General features: G+C 66.7%; 6 protein-coding genes across 6 annotated transcripts; 1 reads left to right on the forward strand and 5 right to left on the reverse strand.

The window, feature by feature from the left end:
- Positions 1 to 816: 816 nt before the first annotated feature.
- On the reverse strand, positions 817 to 7047 carry EMIHUDRAFT_448119 (hypothetical protein; the record flags this gene model as incomplete). Its single annotated transcript, XM_005766927.1, has 7 exons — positions 817 to 1094; positions 1493 to 1559; positions 2748 to 2891; positions 4228 to 4641; positions 5608 to 5664; positions 5848 to 5995; positions 6506 to 7047. 7 exons carry the CDS (start codon positions 7045 to 7047, stop codon positions 817 to 819), a joined length of 1650 nt encoding a protein of 549 aa, XP_005766984.1.
- A 1772-nt stretch (positions 7048 to 8819) lies between these two features.
- EMIHUDRAFT_308626 (hypothetical protein) lies at positions 8820 to 9717 on the reverse strand (the record flags this gene model as incomplete). Its single annotated transcript, XM_005766928.1, has 3 exons — positions 8820 to 9182; positions 9320 to 9354; positions 9414 to 9717. 3 exons carry the CDS (start codon positions 9715 to 9717, stop codon positions 8820 to 8822), a joined length of 702 nt encoding a protein of 233 aa, XP_005766985.1.
- A 2628-nt stretch (positions 9718 to 12345) lies between these two features.
- Positions 12346 to 13620, reverse strand: EMIHUDRAFT_196960 (hypothetical protein; the record flags this gene model as incomplete). Its single annotated transcript, XM_005766929.1, has 3 exons — positions 12346 to 12982; positions 13059 to 13208; positions 13565 to 13620. The coding sequence occupies 3 exons, from the start codon at positions 13618 to 13620 to the stop codon at positions 12346 to 12348; spliced, it is 843 nt and encodes a 280-aa protein (XP_005766986.1).
- Positions 13621 to 13921: 301 nt separating this feature from the next.
- On the forward strand, positions 13922 to 15904 carry EMIHUDRAFT_432500 (hypothetical protein). The gene is made up of 3 exons (XM_005766930.1): positions 13922 to 14546; positions 14621 to 14967; positions 15123 to 15904. Exons 1-3 carry the CDS (start codon positions 13940 to 13942, stop codon positions 15798 to 15800), a joined length of 1632 nt encoding a protein of 543 aa, XP_005766987.1. The 5' UTR covers positions 13922 to 13939; the 3' UTR covers positions 15801 to 15904.
- Positions 15905 to 16054: 150 nt separating this feature from the next.
- Positions 16055 to 17695, reverse strand: EMIHUDRAFT_448121 (hypothetical protein). The gene is made up of 6 exons (XM_005766931.1): positions 17656 to 17695; positions 17541 to 17575; positions 17005 to 17473; positions 16797 to 16928; positions 16485 to 16710; positions 16055 to 16408 (listed from the first exon to the last, which is right to left on the reverse strand). The coding sequence occupies exons 4-6, from the start codon at positions 16902 to 16904 to the stop codon at positions 16224 to 16226; spliced, it is 519 nt and encodes a 172-aa protein (XP_005766988.1). The 5' UTR covers positions 16905 to 16928; positions 17005 to 17473; positions 17541 to 17575; positions 17656 to 17695; the 3' UTR covers positions 16055 to 16223.
- A 3514-nt stretch (positions 17696 to 21209) lies between these two features.
- Positions 21210 to 22489, reverse strand: EMIHUDRAFT_432503 (hypothetical protein). The gene is made up of 3 exons (XM_005766932.1): positions 22155 to 22489; positions 21939 to 22091; positions 21210 to 21863 (listed from the first exon to the last, which is right to left on the reverse strand). Exons 1-3 carry the CDS (start codon positions 22472 to 22474, stop codon positions 21350 to 21352), a joined length of 987 nt encoding a protein of 328 aa, XP_005766989.1. The 5' UTR covers positions 22475 to 22489; the 3' UTR covers positions 21210 to 21349.
- Positions 22490 to 22860: the final 371 nt, after the last annotated feature.

Here is a 22860-nt window from a genome sequence, read left to right on the forward strand (position 1 = left end):
GCCCCCCCCCCCTCCGCCTCCGTTGTCCGCTCCCGGGCGGCGACCCCCCCCGCCCCCCGTCCCCCCCCCACCCCCCAGCCCCCCACCCCCCGCCCCGCCTCGCCGCCTCGACGCCCCTCCCACTTGGCAACTGATCTCCCCATCTCTCCCCATCTCTCCCCACCTCTCCCCACCTCTCCCCACCTCTCCCCACCTCTCCCCACCTCTGGCAACTGCTTGATCGGCGGGCCTCTCCTCCCCACGGCCCGGCGTCTTCTCGTCTGCCACACAGAGACGCACGTACTTATGCCCCGACCAGGCCCCCACCCCCGTGCCTGGGAGGAATCCATGTCTTGCGACACCTCCCCCCCGGCCGCCGCTCCTCCGCAGGTGTGTCCTCGACAAGCTCACACGCACACCGCGCAGTCGCGCCGCCGAAAAGCCAGAGTCGCGTCATCTGTCAAGGCGCCGGCGCTGGGGCGCCGGTGGTGTGTTGTTGTTTTCTGTCTTGTTTCTAAGATATTCTCACCTTCCAGGATCGAGCCCCGGCCCGAGTGAGCGTTGAGCGACGAGAGACGCGCTCGTGCCTCGTTTCAGTCCGACTGTACAGTCCCGCGAAGCCGCGTCCCGGCCCCCGCCCGCCGCCCCGGCCCCGCCGCCCCGCCGCCCCGCGCGCTCAGCGCGCTCATGCCTCGCGGGAGACATGGCACATGCACACGGTCCGTGGCGCGTGTACTGGCATGCAGCGACAGCTGCGGAGCGCGTCCGCTTCCCACGTCGCGCTCGAGAAGAGGCTCCTGACTCTCAAAGAGAGGTGTCGCGGCTTGAGGACATCAATCAGTCCAGGAGCGTCGGCGGAGTGTCGTGCCGGTCCTCGAAGCCGGCCAGCTCCTCCCGACTCGGGAGTAGCGCGGCAGGGGGGCGTGGCAGCAGGTGCCTCGCCTTGACGGAGGAGTGGGAGGAGGCGGCCGCCCCGTCGGGCGCGGCGCGTGCATCGGCGGCGACGCACGCCTTGTCCCAGCAGCGCTGGTAGGCGCGGCCAGACAGCAAGTCCACGGTCACCATCACGTTTTGGCTCGCGTGTTGCCGGCCGATCGCAAAGCAGAAGCGCGTCCCTACGCGGGCCCGCGGGGGAAGGGGGCGTGAGGCGTCGAGGTGAGGCGCGCGCGCCTGCGACCCGCTGGCGCCGGTGGTTGCTGCGACTGCTGCCGCGGCTATTGAGCTGCTGCTGCTGCTGCTGCTGCTATTACGTCTGCTGCTGCTATTACGTCCGCCGCCGCTGCTGCCGCCGCCGCCGCTGCTGCCGCTGCTGCCGACCATCCTGCTGCCGCTACCACTGCTGCCGCCGCCGCTGCTGCTGCTGCTGCTGCTGCTGCTGCTGCCGCCGCCGCTGCTGCCGCCGCTGCTGCCCCTGCTGCCGCTACCACTGCTGCTGCTGCTGCTGCTGCTGCTGCTGCTGCTGCCGCCGCCGCCGCCGCCGCTACCACTGCTGCTGCTGCTCCTTCCGGCGCACCGGCCAAGGTGAGGTGGAGGAGCGCCTCCTCCGGCCGCGACGCGCTGACGTACCGCCACTCCCGCACCTGCCGCCATGGACAGACACACGAGTCAGGGCGGGCAGACGGCCTCGCGCTAACCCTAACCCTAACCCAAGGCGGGAAGACGGCCTCGCGCCAGTGTACTCAGAGCGGAGGGTCGCGCGGACGCGTGGGCTGCGAAGAGAGAGGATGCAGCTGAAGGGCGGCCGACGGGGTGAAATTCGCGAGTGCTAGTCCGAGCATACACCGGCCTGCGTCCCGTATCTGGGCTCCGAGATATGGAGAGCTATGGGGAGATGTGGATCCGCATTCCGCAGCTAGGCTCCCCACCCGGACGGCCGCAGCACCCGCCCCTGGCCACCCCGCCGCCTGCTCCTCTGCCCACGCAGCGAGTGGGCCGAGGGGGGCGGGCGGGTGTCCCTGCCCCCTCGCGCGGCCTCGCAGGAAGGGGTGGGCCGGGCCTCCGACCGGCAGGTCGAGCAGGGGCAGGGGCGTGAGCAGGTCGACCTAGGCAGGCATTGGACTCGAGAGGTGTGGTGCAGTTGGCTGGTTGCACATGTGCATGTGCATGTGCATGCACATGCACAACAACAACAACATGTACATGTGTCGGGGCGGTCGACTTGAGAGAAGGGTGGGGAAGTATCACATCGTGGTGCAGGGGTTAGGCCCGCGTCGGGGGAGCCTCGGGCGTGCTCTTGAGTGATCTCGGGCGATCTCGAGTGATCTCGAGTGATCTCGGGGCATATCGAGTGATCTCGGGCGATCTCGGGCGATCTCGAGTGATCTCGGGTGATCTCTAGTGATCTCGAGTGATCTCGGGGCATCTCGAGTGATCTCGAGTGATCTCGGGGCATATCGAGTGATCTCGAGTGATCTCGGGCGATCTCTAGTGATCTCGGGCGATCTCGGGGCATCTCGAGTGATCTCGGGTGATCTCCAACGACGTAGGCTGACCTGGGCCAGCCATTCGTCTGGCGAAGGCGTCGTCTCAAGTGCGACAGCGCCGCCGCCCGCTGCGCTGATGAGTGCGCCGCCGCCGCCGCCGCCATCACCACCACTGCCGCCGCCGCCGCTTCCGCCGGCCTCCCCGCTGCCAGCGCCGCCCCTGTCGGTGGCGGCGGCGGTGGCAGCCTCTGCTGCAGTCGCGTCGCGGGGAGCGGCGGCGGCGGCGGCGGGGGTGGCGGGGGTGGCGGCGGGGGGGGCGGGCGGGTCGGGGAGGCGGAGCGGCACTCCCAGCGGCACGGCCAGAAGCGCGGCGTCGGCGGGGAGGGTATCGGGGACGACGAGGGAAGCGAGAAGCAGCTGCTCGCGCGACACGGCGAGCCCGGCCCGGCGCGGCATGAGCTCCCAGCAAGGCAGCAGCTCCCCCGACCCCTCGGGGGGTTCGGCGGCGGAGGCGGAGGCGGAGGAGGAGGAGGAGGAGGGGATGGCGGGGGGAGGAATGGAGGTGTGCGGGTTTGGGCAGTCCTTGGCCCAGTGCCCTGACTGGCCGCACCGGAAGCAGCCCGTGGGCGCGGCGGGGGCCGGTGGCAGCTTGCTCGAGTAGGGGAGGCGGAAGGCGCGGTCCTGCGGGGAGGGGGGGCGGAGGGAGGGCGGAGGGAGGGTGGAGGGAGGGTGGAGGGAGGGTGGAGGGAGGGTGGAGGGGAGGCTCGAGGGAGGACTCCGAAGGGGGAAGGGGGGGGGGGGGGGGTCTAGGGAGTCTAGCGTGGAGGAGCCACAGGGCGGCAACAGAGGCTGCGGACAGGGCCACCAGGGAAGGGGGGGGGGGGGAAAAGGGAAGGGGAGGGGAGGGGGGAGGAGGGGAAGGGAGAAAGGAGGGAGGGAGGGAGAGGGAGGGGGGAGGGAAGGGAGAGAGGGGGGGGGAGGAGATCAGGAGGGGGGGAGAAGGGAAGAGAGGAGAAAGAGGGACAAGGGGGGGAAGAGAAAAGAAAAGTGAGGAGGGGGGAGGAGGAAAGGAAGCGAAGGGGAGAAGAAAGAGGAGGGGAAAGAGGGGAAGAAAGGGGGGAGGGAAGGAGGGAGAAGACAGAGGAGGAAGAGGGGAGAGGATCAAGGGGATGGAAGTAAGAAGAAGGAGTGAGAGAGGAGGGGGGAGGAAGGAGGGATAGGGGAGGGGGAGGGGGAAGGGGAGAAGGAAGAGGGGGGGAGTGGGGAGAGAGAGGGAGAAGAGGAGAAGGGGAGGGGAGGGGGAGAAAGGGAGGGGAGGGAGAAGAGAAAAGGGGTGAGGAGGGGAGGGAAAAGGGGGGGGTGGGAGGAGGGGGATTTTAGTGGTAGGGGGGGAGATTGGAGGGGGTGCGGGGGGGGGGGGGGGGGGGGGAGGAGGGAGCAGGGCGGGAGGGAGAGGGGTGGGGGGGGGGGGGGGGTTCGGGGGGGGGAGGGGGAGGGGGGGGGGCGGGGGAGAGGAAACGGGGGGGTAGAGGAACCCGCATCTAGTCGCCGAGGTGGGAGGGGGGTTCTCGGGAGTGTCGCGGGCCTTGTCGTAGACGCCGGTGTCGACGAGGCTCGTAGCGCCGCCAGGCTTGTCCGGCGCCACTCGCAGCGCGGGCAGGGCGGCGAGGGCGGCAGCGAGCCTCCCCGCGTCCGCCGACCCTCGTAGCGGCAGCGGAACCCGGCGGGGCGGGCCGCTCGGGTCGAGGGGAGGGCGGAGCAGGTGCGGCTTGATGAGGAGATGGCGCGAGAACTTGGAGGGGCGGTGCGAGTCGAGGGCGACCACCTCGATCTCGAGCAGCTGCTGCGGGTGCTGCGACGCACACAGCCCGCGCAGCAGCGCCTCCGCCCGCTCGACGAGCGAGCGGGAGAGGGCGTCGCCGTTAACCGCTCCGTTCACACCTTCCCTCCGCGCGTACTCGAGGTCGAAGTACGGCCAGCATGGCCGGTCTGCATCGATGACCTCGTAATAGTGGCGCCGCGGCGACGCCGTCGCGTAGCGGGCGAAGGCGGCGCACACCGCGGCGTAGTAGCGCTTCGGGCTCGTCTTTGGCTTGCCTGGAATATCCTCTGCCCACAGCCGCCACCGCCGGCCGCCCTCTCTCTTGTTGTTGCGCTGGCAGAGCTGCTCGGCGGTGTCCTTCTTTGCGAAGCGGTAGACTGTGCCGCCGTCGGAGCATTCGCCCAGCGGGTCGCGAGCCTACGAAAGAAAGCACCCGCCGCCCATAGAAAAAGAAACGCGCCGCGCCGCCCTCGCCGAGCAGAGGGTTCCGCGCCTATGTGGACATGTCTCGGACATGTCTCGGACATGTCGCGGACATGTCGCTCGCCCGGCGAGCACGCTCGCCCTCGGTACTCCTCCTCCGCCCGCACCCGCCGGTGGGCCGGGGGGCGGCGGCGGCTGCTGCTGCTGCTGCTGCGGCTGCTGCTGCTGCTGCTGCTGCTGCTGCTGCTGCTGCTGCGGCTGCGGCTGCTCCTGCTGCTCCTGCTGCTGCTGCTGCTGCTGCTGCTGCTGCTGCTGCTGCTGCTGCTGCCGCTGCTGCTGCTGCTGCTGCTGCTGCTGCTGCTGCTGCTGCTGCTGCTGCTGCTGCTGCTGCTGCTGCTGCTGCTGCTGCTGCTGCTGCTGCTGCTGCTGCGGCGGCGGCGGCGGCGGCGGCGGCTGCTGCGGCGATGGGTGCTGGGCCGGCGCCTGCGGCGGTGGCTGCGGCGGTGGCAACGGCGGTGGCAACGGCGGTGGCAACGGCGGCGGAAGCTGCCGCTGCTGCGGCTGTGATGGGGGTGGCGCATCTCCCGGAGGCGAGGTGGCATATCTCCGCAGATCTTGGTAGAGGTAGTGGTAGTGCGTCGGCTTGCCGCCGCCGCCGCCGCCGCCCGCTGCCTCGTGCGCCTGCGGGAGGGAGAAGAGTGGGGAGTGAGGGAAGAGCGGGGAGGGAGGGGCGGCGAGGGAGGGGCGGCGAGGAGGGAGAGGGAGGGGAGGGGACGAGGAGGGAGAGGGAGGGGAGGAGAGGGAGGCGGCGGTGAGGGAGCGGCAGCGGGTCTCCCAAGCGTCTCCCAAGCGTCTCGGAAGGGTCTCGGCAGCGTCTCGGCAGCGTCGCGCCTTTGCGCTCGGGTTGAGCAGCGCGATCTCGTCGCCGGAGGAGAGAGTGTGGAGCTTAGACTTGCCGACCGCCTTGCCGTTGACGTACGTCCCGTTCGAGGAGCAGTCGAGCAGCTGCACCGCACCCTCCGGCATGCGAAAGATCTTGCAGTGCGAGGAGCTGCGGCGGGGAGCGGCGAGGGTCGGCGGGGCGCGGCGTCGGAGTGCAGGGCGTCGGCGGGGCGCGGGACACTCGCAGACGGGGGCGCCGCCGCGCGGGCGGAGTGGCGGGAGCGATGCAGCGGGCTGCGACGCGCGCACACACCTCACGCGGCCGTCGTCGATCTGGATCTGCGCGTGCGCGTTGGTGGTGCGCCCCATGACGCACTGCCGCTGCTTTAGCTCGTGGATCCCAGGCTCGGGCGCCAGGCAGATCAGCCGGCCCCAGGCGGCGTCGGTCGCCGCCTCGTCGCCGCCACTCTGGGCTGGTGGCGTCGTCTCTGGGCCGGTGTCGGGCTGCTGCTCCTGCTCCTCCCTCTCCTCCCTCTCCTGCTCCTGCTCCTGCTGGCGCTGGCGCTGCTGCTCCTCCTCCTCCTCCTCCCGCCTCTCTTGCTGCTGCTGCTGCTGTTGCTGGCGCTGGCGCTGGCGTGGTGCGTCCTCGAGCGCTAGCCGCCGCGCCTTGGTGTCGGCCGTCTCCGCCTCGGCCGCCTGCCTGACCGGCTGCATGGCCGGGGAGCGGGCGGCGCCGGCGCGGGCGGCGCCGGCGGGCAAGGCGGGGCGCTTGCCCGCCGCACCGGCCGGCGCGTTTGGCGTGCGGCTCGCCAGAGGGCCTGCGCCGCCGTCGGAAAGACTGCTGCCGCCGCAGCACTGGCCAGCGCCGCCGCAGCCGCCGGGGGGAGCGGCGCCGCTGGTGGCCGCGATGCCGCCGCTGCTCTCCGCCGCCGCCCGCCTCGCGGCGCCACCGGCTGCGGCGCTGCCGCCGGTTGACGAGTCGAGAAGCGCCTGTCCGAGCCGCGCAATCGAGTCGCCTCGGCTCGGTCGCGTCTTCGGGGCGCGCGATGCGGCCTCGAAGCGGGCCCGCAGCTGCCCGAGGCTGGCGGGCTTGGAGCCGCCGCACGCGCCGCACGACGCGCGCTCGCGGATCAGCGTCTCTGGCTGCGCGCCGCACGGGCAGTACCAGTCGCGGTGCATCTTGACCTCGCGAAAGGGCGCGGTGGGGGGCTGCTTGCCCTCGAGCTCGCTGGCCGCCGCGTAGGCGCCGCGTCCTCTCAGCTGCACGCGGAGCTGCTTCGATCCAGACCCCATTGGAGCCACTGAGACGGCTTGTCTGCCGAGGCTCGTGCTCGACACGAGGTAGTCCTGGACGATGAGCGGCGATTGGCTGACCCCGCCGAGGAAGAGCTCGACGCACTCGGCGGGCGCAGCCGTGGACTCGGCGGGCGCAGCAGACGACGATGCGGCAGGCGGCGACAGGCGCCGCCGCTTCGCCCCCGCGGAAGGTCGTGGCTGTTGCCGATGAGCAGCGACCATCTGTCTCAAACGAGCCTTAGCCGGCAGTGGCAGGTCAGGGTCCCCCGCAAGGCGCGAGACACACGCAGGGGTAACCCGCTCACGGGGAAGGACGAGGTCTCGAGGTTGATATCCTTTGGCCGCGTTGGGTTGCACTCCCTCTGTTCTCTTCTCATAAAATCGTCTCATGCCCTGACACACACACACACACACACACACACACACACACACACACACACACACACACACACACACACACACACACACACACACACACACACACACGGGTCGCTAGAAACAAGAACCCCGCCCGCCATTGTTCTAAAGAAAGAAAGAAAGAAAACAGACAACCCAAGGGAGGGATGGGAGGACGGCACGCCGCCACCACACAGGGATTTTAAGGAGAGGTGTGTGGTGCGCTATCCGTCGCCCACCCTAGGGAGTCTGCCTCTTCCTATCTCTCTTCGCAGTCTCTCGCCGATTCTCGCTGCAACCTTCATATCATTGTTCTTCCAGATGCGTCTCAGAAGAGACGTTTTTTTTTGATGAACGTCTCACGTTCAGGTTGATCAGTCAGGATCAGTGGTGATTTCACCGCCGGCTGCGAGTACTGGTTTCGAGGCGAAGAGCTCTGGAAACTCGACTATCGTCGCGGATCAGCCGAGCCAGCAGGCTCGTGATGCCGTCTTTTGCGCCTTCGATCGCCGCGCGGATCATGACGCCGTCCTTCACCCTGGTGCAGGCCCTATTGATCAGCAGGCGGTCGGACGCCTCCACCACCGCACGCTTTGCCTCGTCAGCCTTGACCTTGGCTGCTGCAAGCCTCCGGAGTGCCGTGTCGCACATCGTGTCGTTCAGCGCATTCTCTCTCTGCTCGCGCTCTGCGGCCTGCGCGGCCTCCAAATTCAATCGCAGCGTGTCGCTATCCGGACAAAGATCTTCAGCCGATGAGCGAGATGCGCCTCGTACACGCACCAAAGCCGCTCGTAGATCGCCGTGTTGGCGTTCGCGAGCATGACCATGCGCGGCTTCGGTTCGCTGTTCAAGACCTTGTAGAAGGGCGATGTCTCCACCCTTCCGTGCAGCGGACTCAGGTCGAGGCACTGCGGGTTGGAGAGGCAGCAGAAGTAGGCCCCATGGCAGTTTTCCGGCCAGTGCTTGAGTGCCGAGTCGATGAACTCGTACACGCCTTCATCCCACGCGTGGGAGAAGAACAGGTCGCAACGCAGCCCGCCGGTCCTGAGGTTCTGCAGCACTGCATAGCTCGCCCCGGGCAGCCGAGCATGCAATTGGCATGCTCAGCGGTGCACGGCTTGATCAGCCCCTCGATTACCTGGTGCATATTCGGCCCGATTGCTGGGTTGTAGAACTTGACGCTTGTTATCGTCCGACTGCCCGCGGATCATGGTTCGCGACGCTTGCACGGCCCGAAGGACACCGCGAGCCGCGCTGCACACAGCCTGATTCACCAATCACAGCCGGAATGAGAGGCAGCCCAGCGCCTTCGCCGAGCTTCAGCACGGAGTCGGCAAGCTTTAGGCCTGTCTCGACCTTTCCGAGCGCCCGCTCCACTGACGCGAGGCGCTCGACGCCTCCCTCCATGTCCAGGGCTTTCGTTGCCAAGGCGGGGGGGGGGGGGAGAGATGGCTGATGGGCGGGCAGGTAAGTGTGTAACTTCGCTCCCCTGTGTCCCCAGTCGTTGGGGTCAGACTGTGTTTCGCTTTCGTAACTAGCTAACTTGTGTGTGTGTGGAGGAATTAGAGACGTACCTTGCCCCGGGCTCCCAGCCGGCGTCAGCTAGTCCCATCATCGCCACTATCTCCCATGCCACCATCGATCGCAACCTCGTCACCGGCGCCGCCCCCAGCGGCCGCGGCCGCGAAACCGGACGCGGCGGCGGTGGCGACCACCCCGCCCTGCAGCTCCTGCAGCGCCTCGGACGCGGGCTGCGGGTTCCCTCCCGACGCGGGCCGCTCATGCCCCTCGTGCCGCGGCGACGCGGTTGGCTCGTCTGGCTGCTGCGCCCGCCCCACCGGCCGGGTGGCCTCTGGCATCCAGCCGCCGCCCCTTCGCCACCGCTCGGAGCCGACGTTGGTCTCCTGGAGCAGCGTCGCCGCGTTAATGCCTACGATGCCCGCGTCGCGCAGCAGCGGCGCCTAGTTCGAGGAGACGAGTCGGGGAGGAGCTTTTAATAAAGACAACCACGATCATTCATCATCAGGGCGGCTGCAGTAGCGGCAGGCAGCGGCGCCTCGTTCGAGAAGGGGTCGAGGAACAGCTTGGCAAGGGAGACAATGGAGGAGTGGAAGAGCGTCACGACAGACGTGCCTGCTCACAACAGAGCGCGTGGCGAGAGAGCGGCAGGGGGGCAGCTTGAAGAGCGGCACGAACAAGCGCGCCCAGCACGGCGCCGAAGCCGCCGACGGAGTGGACGAGCGCAAAGGGCGTGCAGAAGATGAGCAGGTCGGTCAGGATCTGAACCAGCTGCACGTACGCGAGCGGCATGCGCCCGGAGAGCTGGTCCGGGATAGAGGCGTACGTGGAGCGCAGCTCGACGAGCTTGTTCTGCAGCGCCATCTGCAGCGCGATCGGCGAAGTGCCCTGCAGCCGCGAGACCGAAACGCCCAGCCGACCGTCGCCGACCGACGTGTCGAAGAGATTTGAGAGCCACTCGAGGACGGCGTTGTGCATCTGCGCCGAAGCGAGCAGCCCGTCCTTCTCATCCGCCGTCAGCGCGCCAAGGTCGATCAGCGCGTCGAGGCCTTGCGGCGACTGCAGCGGCGCGAATTGCGTGGTGACGGAGGCGTAGAAGAGAATGTTGAAGAGGCGGACGTACCGCGCCACCGTCCGCAGCGTCTCCTCGGCCTCCGACGTGTAGGAGCCCGTGGCGGCGTCTCGTGTCGCAAAGGCGGCGCAGAGGAGGCCTGTTCACAGGCGGAGGTGTGAAGGGGCGCCGTTCACAGCCGGAGGTGTGAAGAGGCGCAGAGGAGGCCGAGGTCGTTGAGCCGGCCCTGCACGCGCCGCGCGGACGAGTAGACGTTTCGCCAGACCGAGTAGGCCTGCGAGAGGAAGAAGGAGAGGACGAAGGAGACGAGGGACGAGGCGAGCAGCCAGACCTTCTCCAGCGGCGAGAGCGACGACGCCAGCGTCATGCGCCAAGCAGGGTGCGTCCAGGCGGGGCCCGGCATGGTGAGGAAGAGGGCGATGGAGCAGGCGACGGCGGTGTTCCAGATGACCTCGCGCGGCAGCACCCTCCGCACGATGGTGCCGGACCACTGCCTCCACAGCCACGCGCGCTGCGGAAAGTACTGCGGGATAATCGGCGCCGAGGCGGCGGTGGAGGAGGCGAGCGACGCGATCTCCTTGAGCTCCTCTCGCGTCCCTCGAGCACGACTCCACAGGTCGCCGCCGTCGATCGCGATGTTGCTCGTCGGCTCGGCCGCCGCCTGCAGCGGCGTCTTTTCGACTAGCCTCGCCGTCCGGTTGACGAGGGTCGCGGTGCCGTTGTGGAGCCATTCCGGCACCCACGCCGGAGCCCACAGGAGAGCCGTGTGCGAACGTGGCCGCCGACTGTTTGCGCGCAGTAGCGCTGGCCGGAGAGCCGACAGCCGCCACTCTGGTCGCGGAGGCGCAGCGCTGCCAAAGTGCGAATGGTGCAGCGCGAATTGGGATATAGCTGTGATAAGGAGCGCGAGGTGCGACGGCGACATCGAAACGGGGGGTGGCTACGCGTTCTCCGGGCGCGGCGGTCTGGACGGCTCCTTCCTCAAGTGTGGTGGCAGCAGTCTGTGGCTGCTGCTTCGCCCCCCCCCCCCCGCGCCTTCGTTGTTAATAGTACCTACCTACCCTTTGCACTCCCGGCGGCAAGAATTGGTGATAAACTGCGGAGAGAGATAGGAAGTGGTAGACGCCCGAGGGTGGGCGACGGCTAACACCACACTTCTCCCCTAAAATCCCTGTGTGGTGGCGGCGTACCGTCCTCCCATCCCTCCCTTGGGTTGCCTGTTGTCTGCAGAGGCGGACGCGCAGCGTGGCGCTGCGGGGTTACCAGGTGCGATCGCGCCTGAGGTCCCCATCGGCATCCTCCGCGACTTGCGGAAGAAGCTGCCAGGGGCGATCACGCGGCACGTGAGTGCCATCAGCGCGGCCGTGCGGGCCAAAATCGAGCGTGTTGTGGCGGAGCTCGTCGATGCCACGTCGCACCCACGTTTCCGCCGCTTGCTGCTCCAGAGCGCCTCGGCGCTGCTAGTAAAGCGGACGGCCTCGGCGCAGGCGGAGTGCGCGCGGCTGCTAGAGTATGAGGGCGCCGAATTGCACACGAGCAACCACTACTACATGGATATCGTTCAGCAGCTCCGCCGCGACATCCTTGCCGAGAAGCACCCGGACGCAAAGGCCGTCTGGTCAGAGAGGCCTTTTTTGCAGCACTTGAACTTCGAGGCGCTCAAGAAGCAGAGCAACCGTGAGCAAGAGCTAGTCGACCTGCAGATCAAGACTTTTGCTTACTGGAAGACGCTCAAGAAGCGGCTGATTGACTACGTGCAGATGGCCGCGCGCTGCAACCTCTCGACGGAGCTTCTCAATGCTCGCCTCAAGCCCGCGCTGCTCATCTCCACCGAGAGTGCCGGCAAGATGCGGACGCTTATGGCGCCCGATGAGAGGCTCGAGCGCGAACGCATCGATGTGGCAAAGCGCATCCAGGCGCTCGAGGAGGCGCACCAGCTTCTCGCCGCTGCGCCCGCATCGCTCGGCCTCTCGCTCGAGGAGCTCGCTCAACGCTCGAAGACGGCGTCTTCTCCGACGGCCGAGCGCAAGCCATCGCCCGAGGCCGCTCCGGCGCCTGCGCCCTTTTCTTTCGCACCGGGAGCCGCGAAGAGTAGCTTTACCTTTGGCGTGCCAGCAGCGGCCTCGCCGGTTGCGGCACCCTTCAGCTTCGGCGCTGCGCCAGCACCGTCTGCGCTGGCGGCTGCTAAAGCTGCTCTGCCGCCAGCGCCAGCGCCAGAGGCCGCGCCGACCTTCACCTACAAGCCTCCCGCGGGCATCAACTCGGTCGGCAGCTGATGCGCCACCGGAGTTCTCCGTAGTCCGTTGGGCAGTCGCCCCGTTGCCAGCGCTAGTATAGCGCCACTCCTAGATCCGTACCGTGTATCCTTAAAGTCCATGGTGGTGGCGGCCTGTCCCATCCACAGATAAAACTGAGAGAGACAGATGATGCAGATGGTCTAGCGTCTGGGGGCCGGGGGGGACGCGCACGCCCGTAGTGGCGAGTTTTAGAATTTTGCAACAAAACTCCCTCGCACAACTAGGTGTCTAGAATCTTTAGAGACTCGTGCCCTTTGCAACGAGCGAAGTTCGCGCCACCTCTCTCCAATTCGGCACTCCAGCCAACGTCGGCGGCGTGCACGAAAAGACGGCGGCGGTGTCGGCGACGTAGTCGGGCGGCGTGTCGAGCGTCGCGACCAGTTCGGGCGGGTTGCCGTACGCGAGCGAGAGGTGCGGCTGGCGGATCGGCGGCGCCCACCCTTCCAACGTGACGGCCTCCACCGACTCGCCGCGGAAGGCTTGGCGCGCGGTGCGATGCGCGCGGCTGAGCTCGGGCGTCGGCGCCGGCACGGCGACGGCGCTCTGGTTCCACGGCACGGTGCCGTCGGCGCCGATGCCGGCGGTCACGGCGCCCGATTTTGCGAAAATGCACGGCACCGCGCCGATGCCGGCCAGCGCCGCGAGCTTCGCGGTCATCTCCGCCTCCGTCCCAGCGCCGGCGTCGCCGAGCAGCGTGATGTGCGGCTCCGAGGTCGCGAGGCCGTGCGTGTCGGCCGCCGCCTTCATCGCCGCGACCACCGTCGCGCGTTGCGGCTCCGGCACGAGCAGCCAGACGCTGAAATGCTGCTTTGAATCCATGCGTGCGACTGTGAGCCAGCGTTGTCGCGTTCGTTTCATAACATCGAAGGCTAGCCTAAAAAAAATCGGCAGCAAAAACAACAACCGTCTACTTCTCCTCTCGTCTTGTCGCAGGCGCACACGCGCGCGACGTGCGCTCGTTCGCCGCGTTCGCTCCGCGAAGGGCGATTCGAACCGGGAGCCAGTCGGCGCAGCGGCGGCACGCGGCGGCAAAACGCACGACGCTCACCTCATGGAGATGCTGCGGCTTTGGCACCTCCTGATATAATGCTGATTTTTTGCTGAGCGGGGCGGAGGCACGCGGGCGGCGGAGGCGGCGGCGGACGACGTCTACTTCCCCTGTGGTAGCTTAGCGATCAGGGAGGATCTACCTGTTCGGCCTCGAGGAAGCTGCTGGGGGAGAGGGGGGGAGAGAGGAGAGGAGGAGAGGGGAGAGGATGAGAAGAGGAGAGGAGAGGAGAGGAGAGTACTGCGGAAGTATCAGATATGCTGGCTCCGCACAAAAGTCGTGCAGAGCCGCTTCGGACTGAGAGCATAATTGGCAGCCGTCGACTGGCTGGCCTATGGGCCTCCCCGAGCAGTGGAGAGCGTCGCGCAAGACGGTCACGAGCTACATCATGTACGGAGATCATGGCACATGGCCCATCCGATGTCGCGCCGAGGGATACCAGCGAACCTCCTCTTTGCCGGCATCTTGATTCTTGAGCACACCAGCAGCGCAGCACAGGCGTGAAATCATTCGCAAGTCGTGGCTCGACCCGCTGATGCACGGCTTCAGCTATGCGTTTGTTGTTGGATCTGGTGGAAGTCACTCGGCCTCGACAATTGCTGCACTCCACCGCGAGCAATCACTGCGATCCGATGCTGCTCACGACTACCGTGGACAGAAATAGCACACCACACACACAAACCCAACCAACACACACACACCCACAACCCTAACCTGGATCGAACCCTAACTAACCCTAACAAGGAATGATCAGCCACCGACCACCTTGGCTGTTTGTTCACGATGCGCCCCGATCACGCCACGAAGGCCCTCGACATCTCCGTCGGCACAAGGGTGGAGGCAGACGGCGGACTCACGCCTCTCGTCCTCCTCGTCAGTGCCGTTGCCGCGATTGGCGGCTTTGTGTTTGGGTACGACATCGGCGGCGGCGGTGGTTCCTTTGCGATGCAGGGTTTTCAGACGCAGTTCGGCTGGGCAAACAAGTCCGAGGCCGTGAGAGCCGATGAGATCGGATGGATCTCGGCGCTTTTGACTCTCGGGGCCGCCGCCGGCGCGGCGCCGTCGGGCATCCTCTCCGACCGTGTCGGGCGACGTCCTTGCATCATCACGAGCGCCCTCATCTTCTCGATCGGTGCGAGCCTGCAGGCCTTCGCGTCGGGCTCGCCGTCAGCGTCGCTGGCCCAGCTCTATGTCGGCCGGCTGGTCGGAGGGTTTGGCGTTGGCATGCTCTCGACGACGGTGCCAGTCTACATCGCCGAGTGCGCGCCCGGCAGCTGGCGCGGCTCGCTCTCGATGTGCTGGCAGTTTGCCATCGTCATCGGCATCGTAGTCGCGAGCCTCGCCAACGTGCCTCTCGCGCACTGGGATCAGGGGTGGCGCGTCTCGTACGGCGAGCCGCCGCAGCTCTCTGCCTGCCTCTCTGCCGTGGCCGTCTTCTCACCGCCACCCTCGCGCCTCGCACAGGTGGCAACGTGGTCTTCGCCTTGCTGCTCGCGCTGCTGATGGTGTGGATGCCAGAGTCGCCCCGCTGGCTCGGCCAACGCGGCCGCGAGGCCGCCCTCCGCCGCACCCTCTCGCGCCTCCGCTCCTCCACGCTCGCCGCGGAGGAAGAGGCGACGTCGATCGAGGCCAAGGCGGCCGAGGAGGCGGCGGGCGGCGCGAGCAGCTGGCGCGGCCTCCTCCGGCGGCCGCTGGCGATGCGGCACCGCATGCTGCTCGGCGTCGCGCTGCAGTGCTGGCAGCCGCTCGCGGGTATCAACGCGATCATGTTTTTCGCCCCCAAGATCCTGCTCGCCTACTTTAGCGCCGAGGCGCCGCCCCGGCTCCCTCCCCATATCTGGCAGCTTCGCCGCCACGTGTGCCAACACCCACGCCGCTAGTCCCAACGCCGCCGCTCTCCCCCCGCCGCCAGCCCGTGCCGCCGGCTCCACGCCGCAAACCCCATACCGCCCCCCTCCCGCGCCAGGCCGCCCTGTGGGGCACACTTGGCATCAACGTCGCCAACGCCGCCGCGACAGTCGTCGCGCTGGTCGGGGTCGACCGGCTGGGCAGAGTGCCACTCCTGCTGGCGTCGGGTCTTCTGATGTGCGTCTGCCACCTGGCGATGGTCGCGCTGGCCCTCTCGCCGCCCTCGAAGCAGCTCGGCTACGCTGTTGTCTCGGTCGCGTCTCTCTTTGTCGCCTCGTTTGCGTTCGGGTGGGGGCCGCTGCCGTGGACGGTGTGCTCCGAGATCTTCCCCACGAAGTACCGCTCCAAGGCCACCGCGGTGACGACCGCCACCAACTGGCTCGTCAACACCGCCGTGGGCAAGGTCTTCCCGCTCCTCCCCCTCGCGACCGCCTTCGCCATCTTTGCCGCCGCCTGCTTCGCCGCCTGCGCCACCGTCTTCTTCTTCCAGCCCGAGACGGCCAACCTCGGCATGGAGCAGATCGACGAGGCGTTTGAGAGCCACCGTGTCCGCCGCGTCTCGGCCAAGCTCTGGAGCGCCGACCGCCGCGCGAGGATCCGTGCGGAGGGGCGGCGCCGCATGCGCGCCGCGGCGGGTGCCGCGGCGGTCGCCTATGCGTCGGAGGTCCGCGCGGCGGGCGGGGACGGCGCGGCGGGGGTGGGGAAGGGGGAAGAGAAACGGGAGTCCATCGTGTGAGGGACTCCGCCATCAGTAGGAATGCGATATGCGTGTGGAGCGACGCAAGGTGAGCACATTCCCACTTGTAATTTATTTCCAAATTTGTGCTTGGAGGATTGGACCATGTGGAAGACGGCTAAATAAAGTAGTGCTAGTCCCCCATCGGGAGGACGACCCCGGCTAGTCGCCGACCACACCCACAAAGAACCCTGCACAAAGATCGCACGGGCGGGGACCTGTTCCTTTTTACCCATCTCACAGTAGAGAGAGGTGTCCGTTTTTAGTTATTTATTTATTGGAGGATTGGAGGCGAGAGGGAGAACGTGCGCCCGCGTCGTAAAGCCACGTATAAAGCCGTCAGACCGGGCGTTTCTTTTCGATTTCGTTGCTAGAAAGATCTGCTCTTCGCTCATTCCAGAGATTCGTCTTCTGCTGCGCACCTCAATCACCAGGTACAAAATAGTTGAAGCGAGACCCGCGCCATCTTCTGCTCGCGGTCGCTGGCAGCGGCCGGCACGGGTGCGGATCGCAAGGCGGAGGCTCCCACTGGCAGTCCTCCGGGAAGAGCGGCTCGTACCCGAGCAGCTTCCGCACCACCAGCCACCCGAGGTCCCAGTCGAAGTTACCTGTTCACAGTCCAGGCGATGTGAACGGCTCCGCTTCGCCCGTGGCCGTCGCCAAACGGCAAGCGATCTGTTGCGCCGACGTCGCCCCAATCAAAGTCGGGCGGATCCGCCGTCGGAAGAAAGAGCCAGCCGGGCACGGTGGGCGCGCAGAGGCACGGGAAGAGAAAGCAGCCGCGCACGAGGGCGGTGTAGGCGAGGTAGGCGAGGGTGACGGCGAGGCCGACCATCGTCATCGCCGGGCCCGTGCGCGGTGGGCAGGCAACGGCCGGGCTGAGCAGGAGGGGCGGGATGCCGTGATAGGCCTGTGCATGACGGCGCGGGGGGGGGGAGGGGGGGGTGTCAGCGGCATCTCTTCACAGCGCTGCGAGCGGTCGGTGGACGCTGCTGCCACGGCGTAGACGACGACGGTGAGCGGCAGAAGCCACAGCAGCAGCATCGAGAGGCGCCAGCGGCCGACAACGATCATGATGACGTTGACGATCAGCAGCGTCCACATGTACACCCACCTCTGGCTCCGCACCTCCGACGCGGGCACGGGCGCGCGAGATTAGCCGAGGCTAGCCGAGAGTACACACCCGAACGCGGCTCCCGCACACCTCGACGGGCACGCGCGAGCCAAGGACGAGCTTCACCTGCAGCCCCTCCTGCTCGGTGGTGTAGCAGAGGCACCACGTGCAGAGCGCGAGTGCAAACTGGTCCCTGCATTCCAACCATGCGGCGAGAGGCGGGAGCCGTGATGAAAGCAAGAGAGGTGGCACGTTGCTACCCAGAGCGAGAGAGGTGAGAAGCAAGCAGGTGAAGGGCGGGGCGGGGGCGACTGGCGCACAGGGAGATGTGGGGAGATGTGGGGAGATATGGGGAGATCACATGTTCAGGATGACTTGGTACATAAGATACAGGTTGGGCAGCTCGTGCAGGCTGGACTCGAAGTAGACAGCGTAGATGCCCGTCACGGTGAAGGCGAGCTGCGCCGGGATGATCACGCTCTGTACCTCGCAGAGGGCCGCCAGCCAGACCGTGGTGCAGTAGCCGTACGAGTTGGCCTCGGGCCGCGACCCCATCGACCTAGAGTCGGCCTCCGGTGATTCGGCCTCCGCGCTAGAGCGTGCCGCGAGAGAGCTCTGGCGTCGACCGCAGCAGGATCCGCGTCGCGAACCAAAAGTCGTACTATGGAGGCGAGGAAGGATGGCGGTGAAGCGCGCGGGAGAGCTCAGGGCGGGGAGGCGGGCGGGAGGGCGGCCGGTCGCCTTGTTGCCGTACTGCCCCAGCCCGTCGCCCCACATGATGAAGCCGAGGACCCAGAAGGCGAGCGACACGTAGGTCAGGACTTTGGCGACGCGGAGGACGGACCTGTGGGGCGGTAGTAGTAGTAGTAGTGGGGCGTGTGTTATGATGTGTATGTGTGTGCCCAGAATTAAGGCTGTGGGTGTGGCCGGGGCAGGGCGGCGCGCACGGCGTATCGTCCGACAGGAGGTGACTCCACGTCCCTTGGTCATAGGCGTCGGGGACGGCCATGATGAAATCCTGCGAGGGCACCGATCGGAGCTCAGGGCAGGAGGGTGAGCTTTATCTTTGTGTCAGGACGGATCTACCGGAGGGAGATTTGGGTCAAGAAGCGGGTGATACGTTGAGATGCTGCGGAGCGCCTGCACCACGAATGACTCGAGGAACGTGGCGATCCAGAGCTGGGTGAAGGTCGCAACGAAGACCGCAAGCCACTGGTGGATGTTGCACGCGATGCACGTGTACCAGCAGAGCTGCGTGACCGGCCACGAGCAGCGGCAGCCCAGCCAGCTGAAGAGGACGTCAGAGCGGCTGCTACCAGGAAACGGGACTTGGACGGGCTGCGGGGCATTGCTCCCGGGGAAGCGCGAGTAGGGCGGCATCGTCGCGCCGACGGGTACATAAGGGTGCGAAGGCGCAAAGAGGTTGCTCGCATCGACGTGCGCTCTCCGCACCTCCTCCGCGCACCCGGCCGTACTGCTGTCGCCCTGCCACACCGCATCGAAGGGGAGGGCAGTTGTGTATGCCTCCGGCGCCTCCTCGGCTTGCTGGCCGGCTTCGAGCGCTTTTAGCCTGTCCTTGAGTGGGTTCAGGCTGTCCTCATTATCATCGGGCTGCTCTGGCGTGTACCCCACGGAGGGAAATAGCGTCATTCCGACCCGGTTGGTCCTCACGTCCGGTTCCGGAAGCACAAACGGGAACCCGCTGACAACCTGAAGCGCCTCGTTGGCCTGCTGGCGCGAGATGGCTGCGTAAATCGCCCACTTGAGGACGTCTTGTGAGGTCATCGTGTAGACCTTTGGCGGGTCGCCGGGCTCCCGCGCAGCACGCGCACGGCGATTGAAGCTAGCAGCAGGCAGCAGGCGATCGCGAACGAAGCTCATGAAGGAGTGGTGTTCGTTGGAGACGAGAGGCTGCGCGGTGTGATCGACCATCTGCTGCGCGGCAGGGCTAAGCAGAACGTACGGAAGGATCTCGTTCTCTGTCGGAAGAGCGTAACCGCCCGCCGTCCCAGCATTCGCGGCGCTCGTACCGTCGTACCCTATTCCGCCGCCAGGAAAGAGGGCGCTTTCGAGGTCGCGGATGCGGCTAGCCAGGGCATTGATGTGGCTGCGTGCGGCGGCTTGCTGCGCCGCCATCGCCGCGTCCTGCGCTCGCGCCTTCGCCGCCATCGCCGCCATCGCCGCGTCCTGCGCTTGCGCCTTCGCCGCCATCGCGGCGTCCTGTACGTCCATGCGGCGCAGGAGGCTTTCACCCTCGTCCGTGACCCACGACGACATAACGCATAGTGCAGAGACAAGGTCGGTGGAGACGCTGGTTGGAGCGTGGGATGGGTTGCTGAGTGTGAACACGATTGCCGATGTTCTCGAGGTTCTCGAGGTGGATATCCTTTGGCCGCGTTGGGTAGCGTGTGTGGTGTGTGTGTGTGCGCGCGCCCGCATAGCCAAACTCTTGAACCCGTCTAAAGACGCCGTCGCCAACTGTCATGTCGGTAGCCGCTCTGCACCGCTCGCTGCTGGCGCGCGGTTGATCGCGGCGCCGACGCCGCGGCGGCGCCATCTCGCTCGCGCGGCGAGAGACGGCGCTGCATCGGCGCCAAAACAAACGGGAGGTCGCGGCGCAAAAACATCGACGTTCGCTTCTGCTTCTCGTCTCGTCTTGTCGCAGGCGCACACGCGCCTTGTCGGATGTCGCAGGCGCACACGCGCGCGATCCGCGTCGCTCCGCGAGGACACGACCACCGGGATTCGAACCGGCAGCATAAGAGCGCCGGCTCGAACGCCGGCCGATCGTGCCACGGAGTCATGCAGGTCTTGTACGCTTTGCAAAACCGGCTCGTGGATATATGACTGGTTTTGTCCGCGGGCGCGAGGGCACTGCGGCGGCGGGCGGCGGCGGCGGAGGCGGCTGCAGCAGCACACGGGCTGGCGGCGGCGCGCGGACGGTGGCGGCGGCGCGCGGACGGCCAGCGGCGAAGCGGCGGCGCTGCTCCTCTGCTGCTGATGATGACAATGATGCTGCTCCTGCTGCCCCTCCCGCCCGCCAGCTGCCCGCACGCTCGGTGGGATCTCTTCACCTTCACACTGGTCGAGTCATAGGTGCGAGGGGCGTGTGGCATGTCTCGCGAGTCTCGCGAGGGGCGCCTACCAACCTCGCTTGCGAGGGGCGTGTGGCATGTCTTGCGAGTCTCGCGAGGGGCGCCTGCCAACCTCGCTTCGCGGCGGCGGGTGGGGTGATTACTTATTAATTAATTAATTATTAATTAATAATCATATAATCATCGGGCGGCGGCGCGGCGCGGCGGCGGGCGGGGCGGAGCGGGGCGGCGTGACCATCTGTACTGAACGGGCCAGCTAGCTGGTCCTTGAGTCAGCGCAATGGTCGCGCCGCCCTCGACTCAAGGGGCTGCCTTCCACACGTCGCTGCTCAGGCCGGGGGAGGGGGGGAGACCTCCTATTCCTCGCGGGACGGGAGCAGGCCCCTCCTTGCCCGGTCTGCAATGCAGGGCGGTGGTCGTGCCATCTTCGCGTCGTACTCGAAACCACCACGCCGCAACCGTCGCCGGCGCGCGACACGTTCCCGTAGGCCGGACTGTCCTCGTCGAGAGTGTGTGCCGCCAAGGCGGGACACTCAGGGGCAGTGCCGACGGGACGCGGCTCGAAGGGTGTGGCTCCGCAGCGCGGCTGGCACTCGTCGCAGAGGCCTCACCTTCAAAAAGTCGGGCATGGCTCTCCCCGCAACTTTCTCGCTAACACGCGCGCACCGTCGAGCCTGGGGCGGGCGCGCTGCGGCCGCACGTCTAACTTCGTCATAGTGCCACGACGTGCGGCCTAGATTTAGCCCACGCGCCTCTGCTTGCAAACACTCACCCATTGAATTGTCACTGTCCGTGAGTGCGAGATAGGGCTAGCAGTAGGCAGCTAGCCTCTGAGGAGGGCGTCCATAGACACCTCACTAGACCCCCCACACGGTCTCGTCCGGGCCTCGCCGGACGGCGAGATTGCTAGAGGTGGAGCAAGCTGCTCTAGCCTCGCATGTTACTCCTGTCGTCTGTTGTGATGTTGTGCCCTTGTTTGTTTCTCTTGGCACCTTGGAGTGCTGGGGGGGGGCGACAGGAAGAATGTGGCCCTGAGTTATGTGTACGCCAACTCAGGGTGTGTGGCAGCCAGCTGGCTGTGCGGTGTCTTGTGAGCTTGTTTGTGTCTGTGTGTCGCTCGTGCGTGTCGTCATCATCTGTCTTGCGTCCACCCATACCTGAAGCCCGGCGCATTTCTATCTCGAGGCGCTGCTCGGCGCCGAAACAATCGGATCATAATATAAAGACAGCGTTAATCGCGCACACACATCACACTCCCTGCGCAATAAAACGTATCCCGTTACGACTATCTATACTCTTGAAGGATCCCGCAGACGCACCGCGCGGCGGAGCGTGCGGTCTCACGCGGCACTCGCCGTGTCCTCGTGAGGAGCTAGCACTGCTTGGGACAGGCTGTGGTTGAGGCCGCGGCGCAGGCAGTGCGAAAGGACCTCCTGCGGCTCGCCGTCGAGCATCGCATAGCCGAGGAGCTCAAAGTCCCTCTTGTAGACCCGGTTGACGATGCGAATCGTCGCCGGCGTGTGGCGCGTCTGCGTCAGCAGCGCGCAGGGGTCGCAGTGCTTCGGCCCGCAGAGGCGGCCGCGCGACTCGCGCGGCGAGCTCTTCACATTCTCACGCGGCAGAACGCCAACCTCGAGCCCGAGGCGCGGGAAGATGCGGCGGAGGTCCTCCTCGAGCCGCTCGAACTTTGCGACGTGCGTCACCGCGCGTGAGCCGTCGGGCCAGTGCGTGAACATGGTTGCCGGCCTGAAGTGCGTGATGGTCGGGTCGTGCCACCAGGCGAGCGTTCCGTTGGCGAGGTTGGCGTCCAGCCACTCCAGGTAGGCGCCGAATGTCGTCGGGTGGGGCGCGTGCCTAAGTGGACAGTCTCGGGGAACCTAAGGCAATCTCGACTGATCTCGGGCAGTCCTCGTCGGGTGGGGCGTGTGCCGGCAGGCCGGTGGCTCGCACGGCCAGAAGCGGTCGTAGCCGGGAAGCTGATCCTCGACGCCAGGCTTGCCCAGCAGCTCAGTCGTCGTGCGCTGGTCGAAGGAGGCGAGGACGCGAGTGTATGGGTGCCTCACGCTCGAGAAGGAGCGGTACCTGCGAGAGTGCATGAGGATCGTCCGAACGTGCCCTAGATTGCCTGAGAATATACGAAGGAGCCTTCGCTGCACGCCCTCGACGTCGATGGCGCGGAAGTCGGCATCGCGGTCGCGTGTGGCGAACCTTTCAACTTCGCTCGGTGTCGTATGGCACCTGTCCATTCGGTCTCGCACGATTTGTGACGACATGGAGAGCATGTACCATAATCGGACGCAGCCGCCCGTCGCCAGCAGCGCGTCTGTGATGCTCAGGCCAGCACACTTTGGGACGTGGTAGAAAGCAACCTCTCTCTCGCGGCAGACGACGAATGCATCCACGTGCAGCAGAGCAGCGAAACCGAGCGCGAGCCTGAGCATCGTCCCAGACCGAGCTTGTAGCATCGTGCAAGTGGACCCCTTGCAAGGGCGTCACGTTGATTCGTCTCAGTCACGACGTGAATTCGTCCCTCGGTTCTACAGGCACCCCGCTCACACTCCCGGACGGAGAGAGACGCGTTTTGACTCAAAATCCTGCCTGTACGTACACGCGTCCCCACATGCCGGCGTAGTCGACCTGCCGTAAATTCAGCGCAAAAAAAGAGGGCTCGTCCAGTCTGCGTTTCCTGATCCTCTGAGCAGGCGCACATCGCTTCCAGGGAGGGGGGCGCCCTTCTCTCCACACCACATGCTAGGGGGGGGGTCCGACCCCCCCCCAGCACCTTCACCACATGCTAGGGGGGGGGTCCCGACCCCCCCAGCACCTTCACCACATGCTGGGGGGGGTGGGG

Source organism: Emiliania huxleyi, assembly GCF_000372725.1.
Source record: "Emiliania huxleyi CCMP1516 unplaced genomic scaffold EMIHUscaffold_5, whole genome shotgun sequence".
NCBI lineage: Eukaryota > Haptophyta > Isochrysidales > Noelaerhabdaceae > Emiliania > Emiliania huxleyi.